This window comes from Syngnathus leptorhynchus, chromosome 14 (assembly GCF_054491065.1).
Source record: "Syngnathus leptorhynchus isolate UIUO chromosome 14, UIUO_Slep, whole genome shotgun sequence".
Taxonomy (NCBI): domain Eukaryota; kingdom Metazoa; phylum Chordata; class Actinopteri; order Syngnathiformes; family Syngnathidae; genus Syngnathus; species Syngnathus leptorhynchus.
In genome coordinates, this window is record NC_141208.1 from 8,479,637 (window position 1) to 8,505,000 (window position 25,364).

General features: G+C 38.2%; 2 protein-coding genes across 10 annotated transcripts in view; both read right to left on the reverse strand.

Annotated features, from left to right (window-relative positions):
- Positions 1-1,683: 1,683 nt before the first annotated feature.
- Positions 1,684-15,326, reverse strand: LOC147046447 (polyamine-transporting ATPase 13A3-like). 4 transcript variants are annotated; one of them, XM_085929578.1, is made up of 33 exons: positions 14,955-15,268; positions 13,802-13,872; positions 13,561-13,624; positions 12,770-12,943; positions 12,147-12,344; positions 11,982-12,052; positions 11,622-11,705; positions 11,400-11,469; positions 11,182-11,316; positions 10,934-11,006; positions 10,427-10,558; positions 9,971-10,138; positions 9,722-9,879; positions 8,999-9,187; positions 8,170-8,231; positions 7,710-7,848; positions 7,147-7,224; positions 6,892-7,042; positions 6,621-6,741; positions 6,086-6,210; positions 5,854-6,011; positions 5,315-5,437; positions 5,141-5,220; positions 5,003-5,045; positions 4,665-4,774; positions 4,429-4,525; positions 4,173-4,245; positions 3,901-4,072; positions 3,570-3,751; positions 3,293-3,381; positions 2,867-2,947; positions 2,578-2,664; positions 1,684-2,131 (listed from the first exon to the last, which is right to left on the reverse strand). In XM_085929578.1, exons 3-33 carry the CDS (start codon positions 13,609-13,611, stop codon positions 1,949-1,951), a joined length of 3,657 nt encoding a protein of 1,218 aa, XP_085785704.1. In that variant the 5' UTR covers positions 13,612-13,624; positions 13,802-13,872; positions 14,955-15,268; the 3' UTR covers positions 1,684-1,948. The 4 variants fall into 4 exon arrangements, with proteins under 4 accessions (XP_085785704.1, XP_085785705.1, XP_085785703.1 ...); XM_085929579.1 differs by having other exon boundaries at positions 13,561-13,612; positions 15,010-15,266; XM_085929577.1 differs by having other exon boundaries at positions 13,561-13,612; positions 14,955-15,266.
- Positions 15,327-17,652: 2,326 nt separating this feature from the next.
- The window catches only part of LOC147046448 (polyamine-transporting ATPase 13A3-like), a 9,519-nt gene continuing 1,807 nt past the window's right edge, over positions 17,653-25,364 (reverse strand). Inside the window, exons 5-29 of one of the 6 annotated variants that reach the window (XM_085929584.1) lie at positions 25,352-25,364; positions 25,192-25,275; positions 25,046-25,115; positions 24,841-24,975; positions 24,632-24,704; positions 24,272-24,403; positions 23,823-23,990; positions 23,585-23,742; positions 23,328-23,516; positions 23,192-23,253; positions 22,507-22,657; positions 22,094-22,403; positions 21,728-21,848; positions 20,950-21,074; positions 20,712-20,869; positions 20,234-20,356; positions 20,073-20,152; positions 19,948-19,990; positions 19,776-19,885; positions 19,550-19,646; positions 19,230-19,302; positions 18,871-18,929; positions 18,009-18,080; positions 17,869-17,932; positions 17,653-17,732 (exon numbers count right to left, since the gene is read on the reverse strand). The exon at positions 25,352-25,364 is cut by the window's right edge and continues 100 nt beyond it. In XM_085929584.1, coding sequence (XP_085785710.1) covers positions 18,057-18,080; positions 18,871-18,929; positions 19,230-19,302; positions 19,550-19,646; positions 19,776-19,885; positions 19,948-19,990; positions 20,073-20,152; positions 20,234-20,356; positions 20,712-20,869; positions 20,950-21,074; positions 21,728-21,848; positions 22,094-22,403; positions 22,507-22,657; positions 23,192-23,253; positions 23,328-23,516; positions 23,585-23,742; positions 23,823-23,990; positions 24,272-24,403; positions 24,632-24,704; positions 24,841-24,975; positions 25,046-25,115; positions 25,192-25,275; positions 25,352-25,364 — 2,558 coding nt within the window. In that variant the 3' untranslated portion in view covers positions 17,653-17,732; positions 17,869-17,932; positions 18,009-18,056. Of the gene's footprint in view, positions 17,733-17,868; positions 18,081-18,849; positions 19,022-19,229; positions 19,303-19,549; positions 19,647-19,775; positions 19,886-19,947; positions 19,991-20,072; positions 20,153-20,233; positions 20,357-20,711; positions 20,870-20,949; positions 21,075-21,727; positions 21,849-22,093; positions 22,404-22,506; positions 22,658-23,191; positions 23,254-23,327; positions 23,517-23,584; positions 23,743-23,822; positions 23,991-24,271; positions 24,404-24,631; positions 24,705-24,840; positions 24,976-25,045; positions 25,116-25,191; positions 25,276-25,351 lie in introns of those variants that run through there. The other 5 variants (XM_085929582.1, XM_085929581.1, XM_085929587.1 and 2 more) reach the window with 5 other exon arrangements.

The window sequence follows — 25,364 nt, forward strand, 5'->3', positions numbered from 1 at the left end:
GTAGGAAAACAAAGGTTACATTTTTCATATTCATTGGAATATTCTATTTAATGATTTACAAATTCTGGCCTGCATAGTCAAGCCAAATAGTCAAGTGGGCCGGATCGTAGTCAAAGTTTTTTTCGGCAACAGAATTTCATGGTCGAGGGCCTTGTCAAGTTCCAGGTCTGACGACGAGTCAGTACAAAGTACAAATCCTAAGAATGGTGACTTGACTATTTAATATTTATAAATTTATATTACAATATTTATAATAGTTTCTCTTATGTAATATTTAGCATTTTTTCCTATTGTTTGTTCTCATGTAATATTTGTATTTTTTAAGTTTTTAGTATTGCACATTTTAGATAAATAATTGTGGCAATTTTAAATTGGGAGGATGGAAGCCGTCAATAACTGACCGTGTTATCGCCCCTTTCCTCTCTGCGTTGTGCAGCTAGAATCATGCACGGCTTCACTTTGTCCACTCAACTCAATTTGTTTGCAGATGACGGCAGAAGGAGACCATTTAAAAATAAATGAATAAATAATGATGATTAAATATACTCTACTTTCGTATTAAAGTGAATTAGCTGGAGGCAAAAGCATTGAATGAAAACATCGGTTAGCATATTTCAACAGTGTGCTTACATAGAAATGAACACGAGAAATGAAAAGTAAAAACGCATGCCGGTCCGAAAAAAGGCAATAAAAAGATGAGACTTTTAAAATGGATGATTATGGAATTGTCATGTTAAAATTAAAAGTCTCAATGATCATCATCACACACACATCTGGGTGTGGTGAAATTTGTCTACTGCATTTATGCCATCCCATGTGGTATTGATCCATCCCCTGGGGGAGATGGGAGCAGCAGCAGTGCCACACTCGGGAATCATTTGGTGATCTAAACCCGCAAATCCAAACCTTAATGCTGAGTGCCAAGCAGGGAGGCAATGGGTGCCATTTTTATAGTCTTTAGTATGACCCGACCGGGGTTTGAACCCACAAGCTTCCAGTCTCAGGTCAGACACTCTACCTCTAGGCCACTGAGCTGTTTCATAAAATCTTCAGGATCCAAACATCAGGGTCACCCTCAGACCTCATCTGACCACACCTCTGGTAGTTGCACACATATGTTTGAACTACACTAATAGGCTTAAGTGCAAACAGAACAATATGTCATATTACAAATGTTACACCTAATCTGTTTTCGAGGTGTGGTATTGTACACTTATCGCAAATTTTTGCCTCAAATTCTCTTTGAAAACATTAAGCATCATGCTACATTTACAGTGTGAAGAATATGTTGCATTTTCAACGCTGTTTAGTGGTGAGTTAATAGAATATACCAACCTAAGTTCAAAGCGTGTGCTAAACCTTCTCCAAACTTTAAAATGCACGTCAGTTGAATGGTTCAGGACTTGTTTGACAACTTGCTTTTCTTTACATACCCTGTATTTCATCCGATAGCATGTGGAAACGTGTGTTATTGTGAAAATAAACTTATTTAAATCCTATATGTGAGGATTCCAGTCTCTGTATTGCAACCTATTGGCAACCATCGGTAATTTGCTTCAATGGGGGAGAAGGCATGAATTTGCCTGTGGAGATAAAAGTTTCCATTCATCCACTTGTTGCCTTCTACAACTGTCTGACATCACTTTTTTTTTCTTCAAAAAACAACTTCAATCAACTATGAAATTGATACAAATGTCTTTTAATGTAAAAAGTCTCAATCAAGTCTGGGGGTTCAGGGACAGCCTGAAATCACAGAAAAAGTCTTTAAATGTTCAGTTAACTTATTTGTTCCCCTATTTACTGAATCAATCCATCCATCCATCCATCCATCCATCCATCCATCCATCCATCCATCCATCCATCCATCCATCCATCCATCCATCCATCTCTAAAGCACCAGACATCTAGTAGAGGCGAGGCCTGTGTTTAAATTCTGTCACTCTTGGTGTCAAAATGGGACCGATATGTGGTACTGAGGTGTTCCAGCATAGGTTATGCTAGAAGGTGCAGGAGGCCAGTCAATCTCCTCTTGCAGCTTCATTGCCAGATACTTGTGTTTAGTCTTTGGGGGCCGGTTTTTACGACAAAGGATCCTGGAGAGGAAGGCCAAGCCCAAACGTTGATTCGCCATCTGAGATGAGGTTCAGCGTGAAAGTAGAACACAAAAAGTGTGTCAGTAGAAGGTACATTATTAGTCAAAAATGTTTTGGGCTGTGAGTGTTGCATATTATCATTGTCTCAAAAATGACGAGGTGTTATATCTATTATCGCTATCTAATATGAACACAACACAATCATGTTCAAACATTGATTCAATTTAATTCTCTAGTCATTTTCAACACTTAAGATTGCTGAGTAATCTTTAAGCGTAACAGACTGCGGGGAACAATCGTTAGCATCAATTTGTAAAAAAAAATATTAAACTGACTATTTTGTTTCCCAACAGCGATGACATTATGGCTTCACAGTTTATATGTGCATCAAAATTCATTCAAATATTGTGGGAAAACAACATGAATGTAAGAGTAGGCATGAGTATATACTAGACAGAATCCCCCCTAAAAAAATCCTGCCAACCTGTGTTGTGTTACTTGTGTGTTTACTGGTCCACTTTACACCCGGATTAGTTGGAAAAAACTTCCACAGTGTGTCAAGGATCAAATTCTAGGAAACATATGCAGCGATTAGAGGACTCCACCTTATTGATTCGCAGATCCACACATGCACAATCAGAACTATTTCTCCATTGATTAGAAAGCATGAAATACTCAAGGAACAATCATTGTGCAAAGAGAATATAAATTGGTATTTTCAAATTAGATGATAAAAAGGCATCCCAGAGGGAGATGTGAGCGTATGAGCATACCTCGAGGATGAAAGACAGAACAGCATGTGCTAAAATAATGATGAGCAGCATAATGCGCCAGTTGTAGGGAACATCCGCAATCTGAGGGAAGGAAGACAAACAGGATGGGCAGAGAAATGTTTACAGTTTCGGACTGATATCAGTATCAATTTATCACAAAATGGCCAACAAAGCAAGAGAACTTGACTGATTGTTGGACATACTAAAAATGTTTTATACATATTTCAAGATTACCAGAAAAGCTAGACATTATGTCAAAAAATAAGGGCCCCAGGATTGACCTCAGGGGAACTCCATGGTTCATATCCATTTGGTATACTCTTGATGGTTTTTTTTTTTTTTAAATTGCAATGTGATAGTGGTGTTATTGAGTCAAGTATGTCCCCACTGATAGCCAGCCAATAGATAAAAGAAAACAAGATTCACCTCCATGACCTCATCAACAGCAGGAATGGGATACAGCATGATGAACAGGATAAAAGTGTACAGAAGAGTGCAGGTTAACACGAATGACCCTGAAATTTTAAAAAGCAGAACCAGTCAGTCAGACTACAATAGACAGAAAAGTCCTACTAAAAACTATACCTCAATTAGATAAACATAGTTTGGAATACTCTTTGATTTGAATTAACTACAAGAGTAAAAAATAATGGTGAGCAAAATTATGTTGACAACAATTTTGCTTCTCTACAAACTATCTTACAGTTTTTATAGCTTGGTTGTCTGAAGGGTTTTCCTTTTGCGAAGACAATCGCAACAATCAAGTACTGGAATGCAGAAACGTAGAAGAGGGAGGTGTTTTCAAAGTTCTTGATGATATATAAGGCTCCATCTTTGGTTTGGTTGAGGCTGCAGGTGTCACTGAAACTGGAGTCATTGCATTGACTGTGACAGAGAAAAAGGTTCGTCAAATTATAAAGCACGCCTTTATTTTAATAACAAATTACAAATCAATAGTTAAAAATGACTTCAATCTTTTAGAGAATGTGGGTAATAATCAGGAATGTTTAAATACTGTACAAGGTGCCACTCACATTTCCTGAGGAGTCTGATACCAACTCTGTTGTCGCACCAAGAAAAAAGTAAAGATCTGAAAGAGTAGACAGTTGAGGATCTGAAACAAAATTGACGATAGCACAGGGATGGACATCAGACTGGTCGGGGGGGTGCGTCGCACCAACTTCTTCCACGCTGGGTTCAGACTCACTAAAATGAGATGCCAGATCAAGAACCTGAGTTGTATCATCACAAAATGCAAATCTTGATTAGACCGGTCGATTACCGTCCACGACTTAATATTACTCACTGGTAAGGATGATTAGAGCAAGCATCACAGAGTCAGTTAAGAGGTACTGCCAGTCTCCAAAATTGCTGAGAACCTAAAGAGGATGCAGTACTGTCAACATCAGTATTTTACGTTCCCTTTTTCTAAGTAAAAAGGTTTGTGCCGCACTTGGTCGGCCTGCCGAGTACTTTAAAATAGAACTCACTTTTAATATAATTAATGAAACCAAGCACTGTCTCATAATGTATTGTCATATTTATATTTTCAGATGAGTTACCGTGTAGAGCAGAATGACTCCACAGAACATAATGAAGCTGAAGAGGGACATGAATTTGAACACGCAGAAGGTTGTGACTAGAGCACCACGGCCTTGTCTGTGGACAGTGAGGCAACCAAAAAAATAAAAAGTTCCACTATTACCGCCATGTCAATGTGCATTTTGTATGACAAGTGAGATTTGACACAACCATAAATGACACTGAAACATTAAATTATTGTCCAGCTGCAAGCTACCTGATGAGGTTGGTAATGCAGGAGATGTTTGGGATGGAGGAGGTGAAGGGAGAAGCCACAGAGGCCTCCAGCTCAGAAAGAGAGATCCCGCTGTGAGCTTTCTTCAGTGCCTGCAAGAGAACGAAACAACAATTCAGAGGAATGAATTCAACAATTTCATGGTGAATAACTCACATCATTTACTTTTCACCCAATTGAAAGAACTCTTTAATTATACACAATTATGGCAAAACCCAATATATCAAAGATAAAAAAATAAAAAATTCTCTTTAGCATAATTTGTGACGAGTGAACCACTATAAAATGTGATTTGCAAATACAAAACTACAGATGCTTACCCCACAGTCATTTGCGCCATCCCCACACATCCCAACAGTGTAACTGCAAAAAACAAAACAAAAACACACAGTAAAGATAATTTGCTAAAATCAAATGAAGAACACAAATTGTGTGTGAAAATTCATAAATAATCTGACTCGATGCTCTGCAAGGCTTGCACCAGCTGAGTCTTCTGGTCCGGGGTCATGCGAGCCAACACGCTGGCTCTCAGGAGGAACTAAAGCGCCCTCATGAGGAAGGACAACAAATTACACCCAGTTGTTTGCTATGGCAAGATACTTAACACTGTTAGCTAACTGGTATCTTCATACCTTTTGGAAAAGTTGTGGAAAGTGTTCAGTGATGACATTGAAGGATTGGCCACTCACAGCGAAGTGATAGCCAGGGTCATTGTTACTGCACAGCCCATCATCAGAAAAAGGGATCTTAGTGGTCTTAATTGGAGCATAAAAAAAAAAGTTATTATAATTTCCGGAGACTTTAAAAAAAATAAAAGGATTTCAACAAAAAATGTACATTTGGTTGGAGACTATTATGTTCATTAGCAAACTACACAGGTCTGTGCATGTACTTAGTTTTGGGTCACATAAAGTGAAGCCACTTTTCGGAGCTACATAAAAGTAACAGGAGGAATCAGTGCGCCTCGAGGCCACATAACGAGTTTGTGCAAGCCTGAACAGATAAATACCACATACTAGATTTCTTTTTATTCAACACAAATACAATTAGAACATTAATTTGTCATGCTTTTGATTTGATGTTTTCTCGATATTTTTTGGGAGTTTTTTTGGGGGGGGATTTGGCAAACATCAACAATAATTCTATTTTCAGCATAACATCCTTGTTTTACCTGATTGTTTATCTGAACTGGGCTCTCGCAGTAGCGCCACGTGATCTTGGCGGGATTTTGATCATTCGGAGACACTGCATCTGCAATAATGACTTTCTCATGGTCTGGAATCATTCCGCAGTCTCGAGCCACTGATATTGCTGTCAACATGTTGTCACCTGACATTACACAAAATAGTCAAATGTGTGAATTTCATATATTGATGACCCGGTAAGATATTAACAGTGTTTACCTGTCACCATTAAAGTTCGAATGTTGGCTCGTCTTAACTCAAGCAAAACGTCAGCAGTCTGTTCTTTGATTTTATTCTGCATGATGATCAAACCAAGGAAGTCCATGTCGGTCTCTATTTGCTCTCTGTTAACACCAATGAAAAACACACTGAGATCAAACATGTTTATCTTCATCTCCTCTATAGAAGTAAAATTCTCAAAGGGATAGAAATTCCACACACAAACGCAAAAAAAAATGGAAAATTATTTTACATAGCAATTTTTGGGTGCTACCTTGCAGTGGCATAACTCTGGAATGTAAGATGAGTGGATAAGCACTTTTTTTTCATTGAATTTTAAATGCATCAACGTAATGTAAAACATTCTTTCTTACACATGTAAGTGCATTTTTAGTGTCAGACTGATGCTTGAAGCAGAAAAAAACTATATGTTTAAAACAACTATATGTGGCCACCAGAAATCATTGACTAAAAAAAAAAAACATTTTAGTATGGGATTATTTTGCAATAAATCGATAAATAGATGAATGCATACCGGCTTAAGCTCTGGACTTTGAGCCAGGAGAGTTCAGACTCTAGCTGGTTATGGGCCAAGGCAATAACCCTGAACCCTTGTCGTGTGTAAGTCTCAAGAGTCTCTGTGAAACTCTGTGGGACTGCGGAGACAAACACAAACACATTCTATATTTCTATAGAAGGTATCTTGACCAAATGAATGAAGGCATACTCAAAATGTCACCCATTGGAAAATTGACAGACTTTGGTCAGACTAAATTACTTCAAATGTCCATGGACACATGTCTGACCTGTGTGTGGTTTGCAGAGATTAGCCACAGTCTCTGGTGCTCCTTTCAGATAGACGTCAAAATGTTTTTCTCCCAGTTGCCGGACGACCACACACATTCTCTGCAGCGGCGAGGAGAAAGGGAACTGGCGCACAATGCCGAACTCACTGGACTGAAAGGTAAAAAAAAAAAAAAAGACTTTAGGGGTTGTACTTTTCAGGATTAAGGAGACAAATATACAAGTCACTTGATTAAACTATTGAGTTTAAGGATTACCTGATCTGGGAATTGAACAACAGAGGAAATTCTGGCATTGTAAAGTGCAGTCTGGTATTCGGTTGCCTCCTCAAGAATCTGATCAAACAAAATGTATCATTGAATTTTAAACTTGACTTTAAAATATTGAAGATATTGTCTAAATACTCTTATTAATTTATACAAATATAGTTGCTTCATCAGAGAACAGACACGGGACACACAGCTTGGTAACTTTTGCATTACACATAAGGCACAGCTCATTAACGTCATGACAGATACAAAACATCCAGTAGATAAGACATTCAGGTAATAACCGAACAAATGTCTGCCTTATGAGGATATGTTTTTCCTTCTTATCCCCTCCCTTTTCTTCCCTTCCGTATTCCTGCTTGCGGACAGTATAAAACCTTCTGATCTGGAGTCTGACCTAGTTATTTCATCTGCTGAAGTGCATTGTGTACTGACTGCCGTAAAACAACCCAAGATCTTGCAAATAAGGAATCAATTATTACTCCACATCATTGTGACAGCATTCTTATGGGAAGAGAAACCTTTACGTGTAAATTCCCAGTGTTCCTTACCGAGCCCGTGGCGCTGAACACCTTGATGTCTAAAGGGTCCCCATAGAGTTTGCCTTCTATGGTGATCAAGGTGTGGCAAGTTGCCATGCAGGCAGAAAAAATTGTTTTTGTAGATATCTCAATGTCTGGAGCTGAAAAACTGTCAGACGATGAAGAAATGAATTAGTTTCAAGTTGAGAATTCAAATGGGTTTAGGAAGGATTTGTTTTGCTTGTTTGACATTTTGAGGTTTTACATGAAGAGGTGATACATTTCTGTCTTGAATGCAGCCTTTGCGTGTTTACCTCATATAACAGTTGTACAGATCACGCATGATATGGTGATGAACATAAATGTTGCAATACCAAGGCTCAAAGTCACCCAGCTATCAGGCAACATGATGGGCACCAATTGATCTTTCGATAATAATCATAAAGATGAAAGCGGACCTAGGTGAGTCCAAAATCGTTAAATGACTTACATGCCAGCTTCAGCTCTCTGAACACCCCATACGTCTAAACAGTCTTCGGTGAGAGTGCCCGTCTAAAAAAAAAAAAAATAATAATAATAAAAAAAAAAAGAATTATAATAAGGATTTCAAATGAGATTGACATATACTCATTAGACATACAAAATCATTTGAACAAGCTCAGAACATCCTAGTCCTATTAAGATGAGGAAATTGGTTATACAATGCTTTAAATTTCATACAAAAGGTTTCACACTACATTTATGGGTGTGGAATCCTATTTGTGTCTCTGGTGGGTGTGGGGGTACTAACGTGACATTTGTATGTGTTGTCACTAGGTGTGGTTGGTGAAGGCTTGAATGAATGGTTTTGTTCACCTTGTTCGGGGCATTGCGTGTTAAGCAGCTACAGACAATATCTTATTCTAAAGGGATTTTTAGAAAATGGTTTTAGCACAAACCAGTCAGACGGGGGAAAAGGGTTATGTGTAATATAATGATAGATAATCTGAGTATCAATGTAATTTTGGAGTTATTAAATGCTATTCCTAGTACTTTTAAGAAAGGCACTTTGATCTTTAAAGCATATTTCATACGCATGTCATAAAAAAGCCAATGTGCTTCACACAAATAAAAAAAACTCTTTGAAGGTTTCTTGCATGACCTCGGTGGACAAGGACTGGTTTACTCAGACACTCTAGTACACTAAACAATTTCAGAACAGTGCGCTTTGCGCTGAGATTTCAGAATGGACTTGAAAAAAAACCATTTGTTTCGTACAGAAATAATAAATAAATAAATAACACTAATATAATGAAGCAAAAGCTGTGGATTAAACCCACCTTGTCAAAGCAGACCAGGTTCAGCTGACCTGAGATGTTGATCCTCTGCGGACTGATACAAAAGATGCCGTCTTGCTTCAAGCGCCGCTGCGTGTGCACAAGGCCGGCGGTCAAGGCTACGGGTATGATCGGGGGCACAGCAATAAGAGTAATATTGAGAGCGTCGTAGATGACAGCCTGGACAGAAACCTGGAAAGGATGCAAAAAGAATCCACCAATATTACACATCTCACTTGATAGATGGATCCTTTCCTAACATTTGTAAACAACAAGGCGTGATGGTAGTTCCGGGTGGCAGAAAAATAACTTACAAACTGCAACGATACAAAAGCTTGTTGTGTTTGAGGTTCCATCGCCAGATACAGTATAGCTCAAAAGGATTTTTTTTCACTTCCAAAGTATCAAAATCAAATCAGCACAACTTGTGTACTTGAAGAGAATGTTGGAGATTGCAAAACTGCCTGGGGGCACAGCACAACTTCTACAGGGACAGGCTCATAACCAAACCATCCCCCGTGTTTGTGGTAGACATTTTCCCACTGGTATGAATAAAATCCCGGGGTCAGGTTGTCTTGGAGTAATTCAAACTAAGGCAGTAGTGAAGAAGACTAAAATCATGTATCATGCCATTTACCCTGTTTTCTCAATCGAAGGACAAAGCTTCTGCCACCCGGGATTACATGTAACGTCATAATGCAAAAGTATAGAGCTGAAAAGTGGTACCCCCAATAGGACATCAACAATGATGGCGTAGAAGAAACCAAGGACTGCCAACACCACCATACACATTAGGAACTGTGTAGAATCACGGTGCAATTTGAAGTTGGTGGGTTTAGGGTAGAGGATAGAGCGCACAAGCTGGCCCTTTTCTGTCTTAAAGCCTGTTGGATCATGAGTATATTCAGATTACTGAAGGATTATCATATGATAGCGTCGAGGGTGTCATCACTTGGGTTATAAACATTTCCTCACCTGTTCTGACCACAATCACCTTCACCAGCTCGTCAGCATAGTAACGGCTTTGGATCACATGTGAGCCACAGAAAAGGGTGTGTCGCTTGTGTTCCTCTGTGGAGTAGATCCTCTCTGCGTCATTGCCTGAACTTGGTAAACTGGTTTTAGTAACAGGTACGCTCTCCCCTGGAAATCCAGACAAAATTCCAGAGTCAAACGTGTTCATGAGAACAGTCTGAACGTGTTGTTTTATGTTGGTAGAGATCTTTACAAGGAACTTCATGAAATGGTTTATGAACTGAATAAAGCGTGTGTAGTCAGAGAAGTCTCGAGACTTCAAATGTTTGATGTTTTTCACATGTCAAATTCATTTTGAACCGCTGCAGATGACGTACATGGGAAAGTTTCTTGTTGTTGCGGTTTCGATCATTTCATTAATTGCGACGTGACAGAAACCGTATGTGGAAGGCCAACCTGTCAGCATGCTTTCGTTCACAATGCAGGTGCCATTGATGAGCACGCCGTCACACGGCATGATCATCCCATTGGATGGAATAGCGATGACATCACCAGGCACGAGCTCAGTCGACATGATTTGTTCAGTATCTGGGATGAAGTTTGAAAAGTGGCCACAGATAATTCCTGATAATTATATTGAGTCTTGATATTACAGGGAATATTACTACAATGGTACCTTGACTTAATTCACTCAGACAAAATTTACATGTAATGAATTGAAATGCCCAAAAATAGATCGAGCGTGTGAGCATTTGGGTGTAAGTTGTGGATGACAGCAGCTTCATCTCAAAGTGCATTTGGCTGACTGTTTTAATTTACTTAAGCGGCGGGGTATCTGGGTCATATATTTTGGCAAAAAAATAATCAAATCGAATAATAACTTATAAGTCAAGTTACCACTGTATTTAAAAACACACAGATGTTATTTTAGAACAGAATTAGGGGATGTAATGAAACACGTGCCTTCATTTCTTCTGCACACTGAAACTCCCATCATACTATGTGCAACCACCAAGTTATGTAGTTTCCTGTATTGCTGGAATGAGAGTGATGAGAAAAGATTTAAGAATTCGAGAACTGAAAACGGGTCGAAGCGATAGACAGTATGGAAAGGATCGCTTGACTACATGTTACACGGTGTTACGTTAAGTTGAAGTGATGCCAAAAGACGCAAAGGATAAGCATGAAACAAATGCTCCAACTTTACTCACCTTTCGTATGGTGTACAAAGAAGCAGCTATTAAAAGTAAAGATAAAATTAACATGCTGAGGGAATAATGGAAATATTCCTGAACAGCCCAAAGAACAATGGCAAAGAGTTGGAAGATGTAAAATGGGTTCAAGACCTTGAGGTGGGGGGGAATAAAAAATAAATGATCATTCAAAAATCAAGAATCAACAAATGTTGTTTCTGATCACCAAAACATACCTCTTTTACAAAGAGTTTAAGGAAAGATGGAACTCGTACGTCAATCTCGTTCTTGCCGAAAAACATAGCTCTGTTGAAAACAAGCAAATTATTAGTTCAGAGAACCGTTCTTGAGGACATAAAAGCAAAGTGTCATCCCTGCATATTTTACCTATTGTATAATATTGTACAGTGTAAAATTATTGAACAAAAAAAATTGGGAAAAATGTTGAATACTGGTACCTGTAGTCCTGTATTGGTTTTGTGAGTCCATAGCTGTGGTCTCTGTGAATGGCTGCACAGCTCAGCTTTAAGTGCTCCAAGCCCCTAAAAATCATTTGAATGTTATTTCTGCTTTCACTGAATTCATAGCTCAGTGATTCTCAAAATGTGCTCGCATAGCCCTAGTGGTACACAAAAGAATGACACTAGTATGTAAAGTTTAGTTGTATTTCACTTTTAAAGACTGTTAAGTGTACTTAGAGATTTATTTTCTAAATATATTAAATTAATTTAATCTTGGACATAATGGTGGTGCTTGGAAAGCAGAGTATTTTTGTGGTGGTACTGAACAAAACAATAACAAATAGGACAGTGTTTTACGTGAATGTTTCAAAGTCCTGTGTCCCTTCGTTCCAGTAGTATTTGATGCTGTGGTGAGTGAAGTAGCGGATCTGCGAAGAGGACAAGAGTGAAAAGGAATCTAGGTCACAATCTAGGCTGATGTATTATTTTGAAAAAAAGAAACAAAATGTGTGCAGTTCTCACAATGTTAGCAGACTGTCTGAGGTAGAATTTCTCATTTTGCTCCTTCTCTTCAGCAATGAGGATTTGGTGGTGGTGGTGGTGGTGGTGGTGGCCATTCAGCAAGTGAGCCATGGACTGATCATCCACATTATCGAAGGGGGTCTTCCCTGGAGCCAACATCACACGTATTTTGGCACGAGTCCACTGCCTGAAATCATCCTGTGAAAGCAATGAAGCAGGACATGAACACGAATTTAATAGTATTTTTTAAACAGTATAATTTTATCACATTTAGCTTTTTTTTTATTTTTTATTTATTTTTTATTTTTTTTTTAAAAGTTCCTTTTTGGCGAGTAGGGCCACATCAAACATTACTATCGAAAACATTTTTGACTTGACTTCCCGAGTGCATACCTACATCTACAACAGACACTAAACCAATTACTCCTCCCTACCTTGGGGCAAACTGGAAGCTCCAATATGACTGAGAGGCATCAGCTAAATCTGTCATCTTGGCATATTTTGCCTATGACTCACTTGGTGTGCAGCATTTTTCAGCTACTGTGCACCAATAATTAAAAATTCAGTCATCAAGTGGTGCTAAACAGAGCAAATAGGAACGTTCCGACTTTGTCAAAGCGTACCGTGGTCCTGAGTAGCAGAGTGTGTGCTTTGCTCAGTGAGCTGAGCGTGCAGGTGGCTTTGACCTCCCATTCAGGGAGCCAGTAGAGCAGGAGTAGCAGGAGACCACCAGAGCAAACGGCCCCAACACCCACCAGGATCATTTTCCACAGGCAGGGTCGATAACCCCACACCTCCTGCAATCCCAAAGAAATATTTTATACATTCAGCTCTTTAGAAAATTTAAATGCAATATCAACAAGCATTGTCCGGTGAATAATAATTTTCCTTAAATATTGTGTCAACACTTTGGCGTTCCTCAAAGATCTACTTTAGGAACACTTCATTTGTATCATTTTATCAGTATAGCGATGCCCGACTTTTCTCGGTGCATAAAGGGAAAACCCCTACCAAAAATAACAAATATCTCAAAGCGATCTTCTATTTTACTACGAGCACATCGGTTGTGATTTCGCATGGGCTAACGCAAACACGCCGTTACGCGGAGCGTGAGGTGCGTCTCTGAACACACCCACTCTCAAGAGTCGTGAATGGACGTTACAGTAAATTAATGAACACGCCCATTGAAACAAAAATTGACACAGCCTTTCTGTTTTGGTTCCTCAGTCATTCACAAACCTAATGGATAAAATTTCATTTCATTTTTTGCCAGTTCAGCAGCAATGGCTATATCATGGAAGACGGACAGAAAGAGAAAATCAAACTTAATGACAAAAACAAATTAGCCAGCTTGGTCTAAATCCACAACAAGCAGATAGGTAGGCCGCATGGATAAATAGATCGAGACAATTACCATCTCATCCTCCAGGCCTTGATTGATGAACTTCATTTCTCTGGTCTCCATGCTGGCAAAAAAAATGGAACAAAAATACAAGGGAACTTGGTCTCCTGTTCTAAAGCACCTTGCGGTGTTCAGAAAGCAGACAAGCTGTTATAACTATTTCATAGAATATACTGCACATTTTTCCATTGGAATCCTTACAATGGTCTTAAAGTGTTTTTTTAATGTAATTATGACTTAATTTTTTGCTTACTTTAGTGAAAAGAAGCTTCACACATTCTGATTCCTATACAGCAGGGGTGTCCAAACGTTTTCTTCCAAGGGCTAAATAACACAAAAATTAAAGAATGCAAAGGTCACTTTGACATTCTTCACCTTGAATATATTTCAATGCCAAAAGCAATTCATCAATGCAGGTCATAATATCCTCAGAGATCATTACATTTATAAATAAATAATATAAATAATATAAAGAACATCGAGGTGATAAAACAAAGAAATGCCCCCCACCCTCACCCCCGGGGGGTGCATGCACTCTTTTGTGTTGACTACCATACACTGAAAATAGATATTTTTTGTTTAAATGAATGAATGAATAAATAAGAAAATAGATGAGCAGTTATTTCCCAAGGTTCTTACAAACAGTGTGAATAATTTTGCCAGGCCTGCTTGTAACTTATTATCAGTAATCGAATTATGTCCGTTCATCATAGATGAGTAGTAAAGTCCCAAAGTTAACGTCATGTGCTACATTTACTGAAGTAACACTTTGGATTAATTGTATTTGTCAGAGTAGTTTCATTGCACTATTTTTGAGTGTATTTTTAATCAAATCAAAGTACTGCTATGTTACTTTGAGCTTTTGAGCTATAGTCTGTTCTTTTATTTAAATCTATAATTGTTTGCATTGTTTGTTGAAAGTGTTAGTGACAATTTCTTTAGGGCTGATTTGACCTTAACCCATATGGGTTTTACAAAATCGCAAGATTTAATGCATTATTAATTTAATAGACGTGATAATGTTGGTCACTTTCTCAATTTGCACATTATTCATTTATATTTTTTGTACTTGACGTTCATGCTCTGATTGAGTAATTATTTGGAGGACTACTCTTATTTGAGTACAGTTCGTAGCTATATCTGCTGTTAAAACTCGATCGTTATTATAAATTCAAGTTTTGTTAGCAAACGTAGTGCTTCTCTCAAAACATGGTTTGCACAGATGCGGTGCTCATATCCAATTCCAACCTTTGCTTTGAGTAGCTTCCACTTCAAGTAACTCGTATCATACGAGTGAACATTTAAAACAACCTTCATGTGCAAACGAGCAAAACTGCACGTCAATGAGCTCACAAACGTCAACGTACCTTACCATGCGCAGAAATTGACAATAAAACATGACATACCGTTTATTTGGCCCGTGCTGACTCTTTCTCCATACACGGAATTGAATGAGCGTACCTGTACCTCCACATTTCTCTTCTGGCCGACGTCTGCGGTTATTTTGGCGTATTTAATCATCAGGACACACCTCTAAGGCTGGATTTACACTGCATGCTTCAAGAGACACAAATCAGGATGTGTTTTTTTTTCCCTCCACTCATTCAAGTAGAGAAAAGACAACAAAGCATCCAACGGATATTTTACAAGCCTCTTTAGAGTCTTGGATAAAAATCAGATACGCATCGGATAATTTGCATGGTAATTACACAGATTGTAAATCTTGATGTTATCGATTGCAACGAACACAACGTGGGAAAATGAATACAAAACTATGTAGGATACAAACTACACCTAAAAAAAAAAAACTTAGGAATCTTTTAAATGAGGAAAGTTGTGTCATCCACGAGAAATGTAATTTTGCTTGAACACTCTGAAAAGGATTTATTGACTACAAATAATTGACTCAATTTATTCATGTCAGCGACACATAGTGGTAGAACAATTAAAATACCTGTAAAGTGAGAATAAAAGTATAGGATGGACAACTCGTCCTCACTGTTGGAGGCAATCACTTGGGCATTTTTTTGTTAAGTCCCCAAAATTGAAGATAACTAAAAATATTTGATCTTACTTCCCTCAAAAGCAAGGTGAATTCACTTTTGTAGCTTACAGCTAAAACATCCAAATGTCTAATTTAATGAATTATTGATTGTATTAATAGCATGTTAATAGTTTGTAAATATTGATAAGCACATACAAATAATGGTTCTCTGAAGAACGAGCATCTGACTACATTTAGTTAATCTGATGACGAAAAATAACATTCTTTGTCAGTACATTCGACATTGTTACTGTTGCAAAATCAATATTCAAAAGCTAACCATTCAAGTTAAGGTCATGCACAAAAGTTGTGTAGGCCACGTATAATGTGATTATGTAATAAATGTTTTTTTTGTAGTTGGTCAATCTTGGAATGGCTGATCTTTATGGGCTGTCATAGAACTTACCAAATGAGTCCAATTTGTTCTTTTACTTCCTTAATGGTGTCATAAATATGACTAATAGTGTACTATAGATATATGTATGTCATGTATTTAGAACCAAACTGTTTTAAACTACAGAAAAATGATAATAACATAAGAAATTAATCTACTTAAACTGCTGCGATTTGAGTTATTGATGCGGAGTAATGTTGATGATGCTGCTTGAGATCTTATTTGAAATTCCATGAAAGGAAAACTTTTTTTTTTTTTTAATCAAGGGGTGACAGAAGTGTTCAAGTGAAGAGTGCTGTTGGCATAGGCGGAGGGTGTAGGAGGCCAGAAAGCCTCATCTTTCAGCTTCAGAGCCAGACACTTGTATTTAGTCTTTGGTTGACGTTTTTTAAAACAGGAGCTCCAGGAGAAGTAGGCCCAACCCCAACGATTATTCACAATCTGAGTGAGGTCAGGTTCAGCATGAAGGCAGAACATGAAAAAAAAAATGTCAGTGAAAATTATATTGTACTCACAAGCCAAATTATAGTGGAACACTAGTGCCTTGAAATGAAATAAAACATGGAAACTTGTCATTGGTGATGTCATCAGGGTACATGGGTGCCCTCTAGTGATAAATGAAATAATTATTGTCCAATTACAGTTCCGTTGTATTTAACTTTTAACTCTTGTACATTTGCATTTACATTTAATCATCAATATCTGTCAACATTTAGGCATCAATTTGATTTAGGTGCAATACATTTTAATTGAATTATTATTTAGTTAGTGGTTAACTAACTAGTTAGTTTTTTCTTTTTCAGGGGAAAGACACAGAAAGGCATAGATGTCCTTCGAAATGTAAGAAGGTTTAGATGAGGTCTAGTTAAATTTAGCTCAATAGCACAAACTTTTTGAATTTTGATTATGATGAAGACAGATGAGTTTATGAGCGTACCTCCAGTAGGAAAGACACAACAGCATGCACTAAAGCAATGATGAGCAGCGTTATCCGCCATTCATAGGGAACATCCGCAATCTGAGTGAAAGACAAATACACATCATTTTTGTGCACCTGCTAGAATAATACATTTCACATCTATCCCTTTGATACTACAAAGTCATCAGACATGACAGAAAAAAATATGTGGCCCGAGATGTAAAATAAAGAAAAACAAGGAAAAAAAAAGTACATCTGCACAAACTGCTAACTTGTGGGGAGTTATATTTGAATTAAAAAAAAAAAACATGGAGGTCTGTAGGTCTATGTATGCAAGCAAAAGGAGCCCACCTTTGATAGACACTGCAATATACTTAAAGGTCTTTATACATTTTTTTTTTTCAAATGTCTATCAGTAAGCATGATATTTTGCAATGGAAAGCTTTCAGAATGTCATCGTACTTCATCTGCAGCCTAAACAAATACTGCCTTCATTCTGTTTCTTTTCTCCTCTTAGTATAAGAGAGGGCACGTTATATTTTTTTACCCAACTGTTTGCTAATTTGTAGTAATTTGTGGCACAAATTAACACTCTGTGCATCCTTTATATCTACAATGTGGTCAATATTAAAATAAATTACTGATGTACCCATGTTATGCCTACGGGCTTTTTGTAATTGAAATGTTAAACACATTTTTTTTTTCTAAATAAATCAAAACAGGTTCATGAGAATTCACCTGAAACACATCGTCAACAGCTGGAATGGGATGAAGCAAGACGAACAGGAAAAAAGCATACTGTGTAAAGACAGAAAGCATAAAAGCCCCTGAAAATAGAAAAAAAAAGTAAAAAAAATGTTAATGAAACATTAATAACTTTGATTCATTTTAAACTATTTCCAAGGAAATATGCTGGTTATAAATCCACATATCTGACTAAGAAAGTACTAGCTTTTGTCTTACAGTTTTTATAGAATGGTTGTCGAAAGGGTTTTCCCTTGCAGAAGGTGATTGCTACAGTCAAGTACTGGAAGGCAGAAACGTAGAAGATGGAGGTGTTTTCAAAGTTCCTGACGTCAGCATACAAATAATTTACACCGTACAATTCTTTAGGTGGTGGTGTTACACTGAGGTTGGACAGGTCGTTTGGGTCATACTTGGAGATGGGATCGTGGCTGTGGAGAGACAGAGTTCGTCAATCGCATCCAATGTAGAGAATAATATAGAAAATAATATAATAATATAGAAAATAAGAAAGAATGTGTGCAGGTATGTTTTCATGATAGCTTTTCTTATTTCACATGAGACAGCCAGAATGCAAAATGAAAAATGTAAAATATTTGAAAAAATATATTTGAAAACATAAATTATAATATAAATTACCTGATGTTTAATTGTATTTATATAATTATTTTTTTATTTCTTCCCACATTTATTTTGCTAGGTTTTTAAATCTTAAATCTTTTTTTAATTTTATTTTTAAAATTATTTTTTATTTTTATCACAATTTTTATTTAATGTTTCAATGATATTTTTTGTATTCATTATTTTCCCTTTCATTTATTTTTTTTATTCTGGCAATTTTTATCCTGCAATGCGGAAAGGAATGTTATTCAAATGAGGGGGCGGTGTTCAATTATAATTTTTAAGTTTGTTTTTATTTTCATTTTTATTTACTTTAAAGTTTGGCAGTTTGATCCTCTATACTAAAATACAAAATTATAAAAAAATGAAAATACTGTACAAGTCATAAATTGGTTGATCCAACTCAAAGCCATTTATTAAAAGATAGGAATTATTAAGAAAATAATTTATATTATTATCTTACTGGCATGAAAAATGCTGAGACAAAATAGACTGTATACAGTAGCAATTACAGCACAAATTGTATTTGTCGTTCAAGTGATTCACATTCTTTGTTTGGTCATTTTCATTACTACTCACATTGACTTAGGCGGCTCATACCAACTCTGTTGTTGCACGAAGAAAAAAGCCACAAGTTGGAACAGTAGGCAGTTGAAGATCTGAGAAGTAAGTGAGCAGAGCACTGAGCAAGAAATCAGGCTGGTTTCAGGGGTTTGCTTCACCAACGTCTTCCACGCCGGGTTTAGGCTCACTACACATCAAAACAAACCCGTTGGAAAATTATCCATTATGCATTAAATTCAGCACTTTTGTGTCAAATGATTGTGACTCATTATGCGAGACCATTCAGCTCATTTCGAGACTAGATCCTCTTGCACACCTAATAAATGGATTTCAAAGATTATAAAGAAATAAAAAACAAAATGATAAAAGGATATAATGGAATGCTTGTTACTCACTTGTAAAGACGACAAAGATAGTGACGCCAATGTCAATAAATAAGAACTGGTAGAATCCAAAGTTTGTGAGAACCTGGAGAAGACACATCAGACACACAGCATATCTGCATGTAAAATTTTGGGGTTTTAAATCATTGGAAATAATAACCAGAAATGACACTTGCAATAATTTCTTTCCTCTCTGTTATTAAAAAAAAACAAAAACAAAAAAAACAAATGTGCATCATGACTGAGCATTCAGATTTTGAGTTACATTTCCCTGATAAATGAATTATAGAACAAATGCATCACCATGTCTACAAACGAGGCAGAATAGTTACCGAGTAGAGCAGCGTTGTGCTGCAGAACAAGATGATGGTGAAGAGGGCCATGTATTTGAACACACAGAAAGATGTGACAAGAGCGGCGCGGCCTTCCCTGTGGACAGTGAGGAGAAAAGAATAACTTTTCAAAAATTGACTACTGTGAAGCTATTATATTACAAAGTGTTCTCCAGCTGCGCTCTTTTTTTAAGAAAATGACAAAATTGGATGAGACAGGCAAAACCTGATGAGGTTAGGCACACAAGAGATATTCGGAACGGTGGAGGTAAAGGGGGAAGCCGCTGAGGCCTCCAGCTCAGAGAGGGAGATCCCACTGTGTGCTTTCTTCAAAGCCTGCAAAAGAAAGAAACTTTAGCCCAAAACCTGGGATGTCCGATCAGATTTTGCATACTGACCCCACAGTCATTAGCACCATCTCCACACATCCCAACAACATAACTGTAAAGCAAAAAATATTATGCAGAATGGAATGCGATGAGAATAAATGTGGTAATTGATAAAGATGACAAATTAAGCTGACTCGATGTTCTGCAGGGCTTGCACCAGCTGGGTCTTCTGATCTGGAGCCATACGGGCAAACACAGTGGCTCTCAAGAGAATCTGAAGCACCCCCATGGAAAGAGACAGTCAATGTGAAAACCATAACATTGAAAATTAAACAAGCCAAATGTATCTTAATACCTTCTGAAGAAGTTGTGGAAAGTGCTCAGAGATGACAGTGAAGGCTTGGCCACTCAAAGCAAAGTGATAACCTGTGTCCTTCTCACAATGTAATCCCTCATCAGCAAAACTGATTGCAGACATCTGAATGGAGTAAGCAACAGGAGATCACACACAGGTTTGAGCCAAATGTGTTGTTCCCAACAATTATTAAAAACCATTGCCACATTAACATGGTAAATGTATTTGGAAAAGCTAGAGCATGCAATACATAAAAAAAGAGAGCGAGAGGGGAGCCGTGGAGGGCCCCTTCTCCCCAAAAATATTCTTGGACAATTACAGATTTTCAAAATTTGCCAAGAGTTTTTTTTTTTTCAAGATTTCTACTCATCCCAGAAGGGAACATATAATGAATCTGAATAAAGAAGCGTTTTCTGATGAATTTAAAGACTATATATTTTTTTATATATATTCACACGGTTCTTAGTGCCTGTCTTACTTGATTATTGCTCAGAACAGGATTCGCCGGGTAGCGCCACATGATACTAGCAGGGTTTGGGTTATTCGGAGGCACAGCATCTGCAATAATAACTTTCTCATGGGCTTGAATCATCCCGCAGTCTCGAGCCACAGATATTGCAGTCAACATGTTGTCACCTCACGGCACACAAATGTGATGGCAAATATGTGAACTTCAAACACTGGCAGCCTAACAATATGCAAGATCAAGTTTTTACCTGTCACCATTAAAGTTCGAATGTAAGCTTGTCTTAACTCAAGCAAAACGTCAGCAGTCTGTTCTTTGATTTTGTTCTGCATGATGATCAAACCAAGGAAGTCCATGTCGGTTTCTATCTGCTCTCTGTTGAGGCACCAAAATTAATGCAAAGGGCAGAAAAGTGAGTAATTCATAATGCACCCCTTCTAAATGCCTATAATTGCTTATATGGGTAGGTAAAACCAACTTAACCACAAACGCGTGATCCCAAAACAGTTTAATATCATTTCAAACTCATTTTAAGAAACGAAATAAATGACTCAACTTGCATTTTTTTTTTACATGCGGTGAAGATCAACTATAACGTTCCCTACCAACTCAGGTTAAACTTAGCCTCTCCTTGAGGTGTGAATTTTGTCGAGATGTAGCGTGTCATCATATTTTCTGGATGATTGGTTGCATTTATTGTGATCATCTAACAGACTGAAACAAAATATTTGTGGAGAAAAAAAAAAAAGCAAAACAACAGTCACCAAGCTCAGAGTGACGCTTAGCGTTTGAAGAGCAAGAATTTTCAAAGTCAATAAATAACATCTTTGTTTTCTGGGGTGGGATGTTCCTGTAATTGTGCCGTGATGGAGGAATGCAACAATGGCTGCGGTAAGTGTAAACTTTGTGCCAAAAGTGTTTGGACTTGTTGTTTACTACAAGTATCAATTAAAAATAAAAAGTGTTCAAAGACATTGCATGGGATGTTTGTATTCACACATAAATTCAACATAAGGATGAATGCATACCGGCTGAGGCTATGGATTTGTGGCAAGGAGAGTTCGGACTCCAGTTGAAGGTGCGCCAGGGCGATGACCCTAAACCCCTGCCGGGTGTAAGACTCCAAAGTCTCTTTGAAACTCTGTGGGACTGCGGCGGCAAACACAAGCACAGCAGGTCTGTCTGTCTGTCATTTGTGAGCTTAGCATATTAATTGTTTTAATGATAAGTGAAAAACACAAAAAGTGGCTTTCAGACACAAACGCGTTGATTGTCTGATCTGGACATTTACTTGGAAATGTGCATTCAAATGTTTAGAGATGGTCAATTTAAATTGACCTGTAAAGATTAAAGTGTATTTTATGGCCACTGTTCGGCACACACTCGTGTTTGACCTGTGTCTGGTCTGCAAAGGTTAGCCACAGTCTCTGGTGCTCCTTTCAGGTAGACGTCCAAGTGTTTTTGTCCCAGCTGCCGGACCACCACAGTCATCCTCTGCAATGCTGAGGAGAAGGGGTACTGGCGGACAATGCCAAACTCACCGGTCTGAAAATTGAATGTTAATATATTACATTTAAGAAGAGCCATACAGGATAACATCAATGACTGAATTGACTTATGGATTACCTGCTGCGGAAGTCGCACAACAGTGGAAATATTGATTTTGTAAAGGGCAATATGTTCTTCTTTGGCATCATCGAGAATCTGAATAAAACAATATATGATGTAGCTTTTCAAAATAAAAATGATTGCGGCAACGGAGTCAACACGGCAGGCTTAAATGGGCCTGTGCGTAAACAATCTTTACCGAGCCTGTGGCACTGAACACTTTGAGGTCCAAAGGGTCGCCAAAGAGTTTGCCCTCAATGGTGGTCAGTGAGTGGCAAGTAGCCATGCAGGCAGCAAAATAAGTGTTGAGCAGATTCTTCGTTGACACTTCGGTGTCTGGAGGTAAAAAACTGTGTGGGACAAAAACAAAAGGTCTATAAGGATGCTCATAGCAGAACTTAGAAGGACAAAATGTACAAAACATTTCTTGATATTTTGTCGTCTAGATTTTCAGTTGTGCGGTAAGACTCATTTTATCCTAAGTCAAGTCAAGTCAAGTTTTTATATAGCCCTAAATCACAAGCAGTCTCAAAGGGTTCTGTCCTCTGCATTTAACCCATCCCCATGTGATTTTGATCCATCCCCTGGGGGAGAGGGGAGCAGTGAGCAGCAGCGGCACCGCGCTCGGGAATCATTTTTGGTGATCTAACCCCCCGATTCCAACCCTTAATGCTGAGTGCCAAGCAGGGAGGCAATGGGTTCCATTTTTATAGTCTTTGGTATGACCCGGCCGGGGTTTGAACCCACAACCTTCCACAGTCTCAGGGCGGACACTCTACTACTAGGCCACTGAGCTGGTTACTCATTTTATCCTGAACTAGTTGCGGCATCAAGAAAGTAATATGTCAAGAGAGGAAAAAACCAAACATTTTTTTCTTACTTACCTTCCATCTTCAGCTCTCTGAATACCCCGCAAGTCCAAACTATCCTCAGTAAGAGTTCCAGTCTAAAGTACAGACACAAAAGTCTTGTGTAAGGCAAATATGTCCTCAAATCTGAAAGCCTGTGGGTGACATCCACCTTGTCAAAGCAGACCAGGTTTAGCTGACCACATATGTTGATCCTTTGCGGACTGAGACAAAAGATGCCGACACGCTTCAAGCGTCTCTGTGCGTGCCCAATACCAGCAGACAAGGCCACGGGTAAGATCGGGGGCACAGCGATAATAACGATATTCAGAGTGTCGAAGATGATGCCCTGAATATGAACCTGGATGGGATGAATATGTAAATAGGACAAATAGACGCAATAACTGGGCTATTTTTTAGATAGGACACCTCATTTAGGACATCGATAGTGATGGTGTAGATGAAGCCAATTATTGCCAAGCCCACCATACACATCAGGAACTGTGTGGCATCACGGTGCAGTTTGAAGTCGGTGGGTTTCGGGTAGAGGATGGAACGCACGAGCTGACCCTTTTCTGTACTGAAGCCTGTCAGATCATGTACGGTAGAATGATGCACAAAATAGCGGGAGAATATATGTTCACCACATTTCAGCATCAGACCGCACCGGTTCTGACCACCACTGCCTTCACCGGCTCATCAGCATAGAAATGACTTTGGATCACATGTGAGCCACAGAAGAGGGTGTGTCGCTTGTGTTCCTCTGAGTTATAGATCTTGTTTGCCTCCTTGCCAAAACCTGGTAAACAGGTCTTCATAACAGGTACGCTCTCTCCTGTGGATCCCAACACGGAAAGATTTACTCACCAGGCTTGTTCACATTTTTCCCCCTTTTTTATTGCAATTATAACGAGTGGAGTTTTGCTATTTGCGGACCCCCCGCCTAAAATAGTGCAAGTCCTTTGTACATAATGTGGAATTTTTTTTTTCATTTTGTTTCAGTTTTGCCAGTTCAACAAATACAGTAAATAAATACAAATAAACACAATGAAAAAAAAAAAGCTAAAAAGGTATAAAAAAAAAAAAAAAATTTTAAAAAGAAAAATAAAGGTCAACCTGTCAACATGCTCTCGTTCACTGTGCAGGTGCCACAGAGAAGCACGGCGTCACATGGCATGATCATCCCATTGGCCGGAATAGCGATGACATCACCAGGCACGAGCTCAGTCGACATGATTTGCTCAAAGGCTGTGAGATGGGGGGGGGGAATTGGCAAATATGGAGGAAAAAAAATAAAATAAAAAAAAATGGCGATGCTTACAATACACTAATCCACAGCAGGAAATTATTAAAGCACTGATATGAAAGACTTAAAATATGCAGTGCACATATTTATGGCTGTGGTAGAGTATGCACATGAATATTTGTGTGGATGAAAGAACATTTCAGATTCCACTTCCTGATCAGAGAACGTGCCTTTTTTTCCTCTGCACACAGACACTCTCACCATGCTGTGTTCGACCACCATGTCATGCAGCCTCACGTGTTGCTAGAAGGAGACCAGACAACCAATGAGAAAGGATCACATGCTTGTTCCAATGATGCTAAAATTCAATAAGACTCAAGAGAAATTAAAGTCCAATGTATCGGCACATAAATATTTCCTCGGATTGGTCTCCACTCACCTTTCGAATGGTGTACAGAGATAAGGCGATTGCAAATAAAAAAATTAATGCCATAGCCGCAGCATAATCGTAGGAGTCTTGAGTGGACCACAGAATGAGAGCAAAAAGCTGGAAGACGTAAAATGGATTCAGAACCTTGAAAGAAGCAAAAAATAATAATTACGAGGCTAAAGAAACAATAATTTTCCTCAAATCAAAAACATACCTCTTTTACAAAGATTTTTAACAAAGGTGGCACGCGTACGTCAATCTCGTTCTTGCCGAAAAACAAAGCTCTGTCGACAATGAACATATTTATGAAATGTGAATTACGAACCCTGCTAAATGATTTGAAAATTGAAATTGTGGTACCTGTAGTGCTGTTGTGTTTTCGTGAGTCCAGAGCTGTGGTCCCTGTGTATAGCTGCACAACTCACCTTGATGTCCTCTAAGCCACTAAAATAACCCCCAACATTTATTTACGCTGACATTCTACAGAATAAAAATAATTACATTATTTATGGATCCGTACTTAAATGGTTCAA

Coding starts and splice junctions, on each gene's coding strand:
- LOC147046447 (XM_085929578.1), bottom strand. CDS start 13,611: ATGGAGACCAGAGAAATGAAGTTCATCAATCAAGGCCTGGAGGATGAG. Junction 10,559..10,933: donor AGTGTGCAGAAGAAATGAAG/GCACGTGTTTCA, acceptor ACTTCATCCCAG/ATACTGAACAAATCATGTCG. Junction 5,046..5,140: donor CAAGCCTTGCAGAGCATCGA/GTCAGATTATTT, acceptor TGTTTTTTGCAG/TTACACTGTTGGGATGTGTG.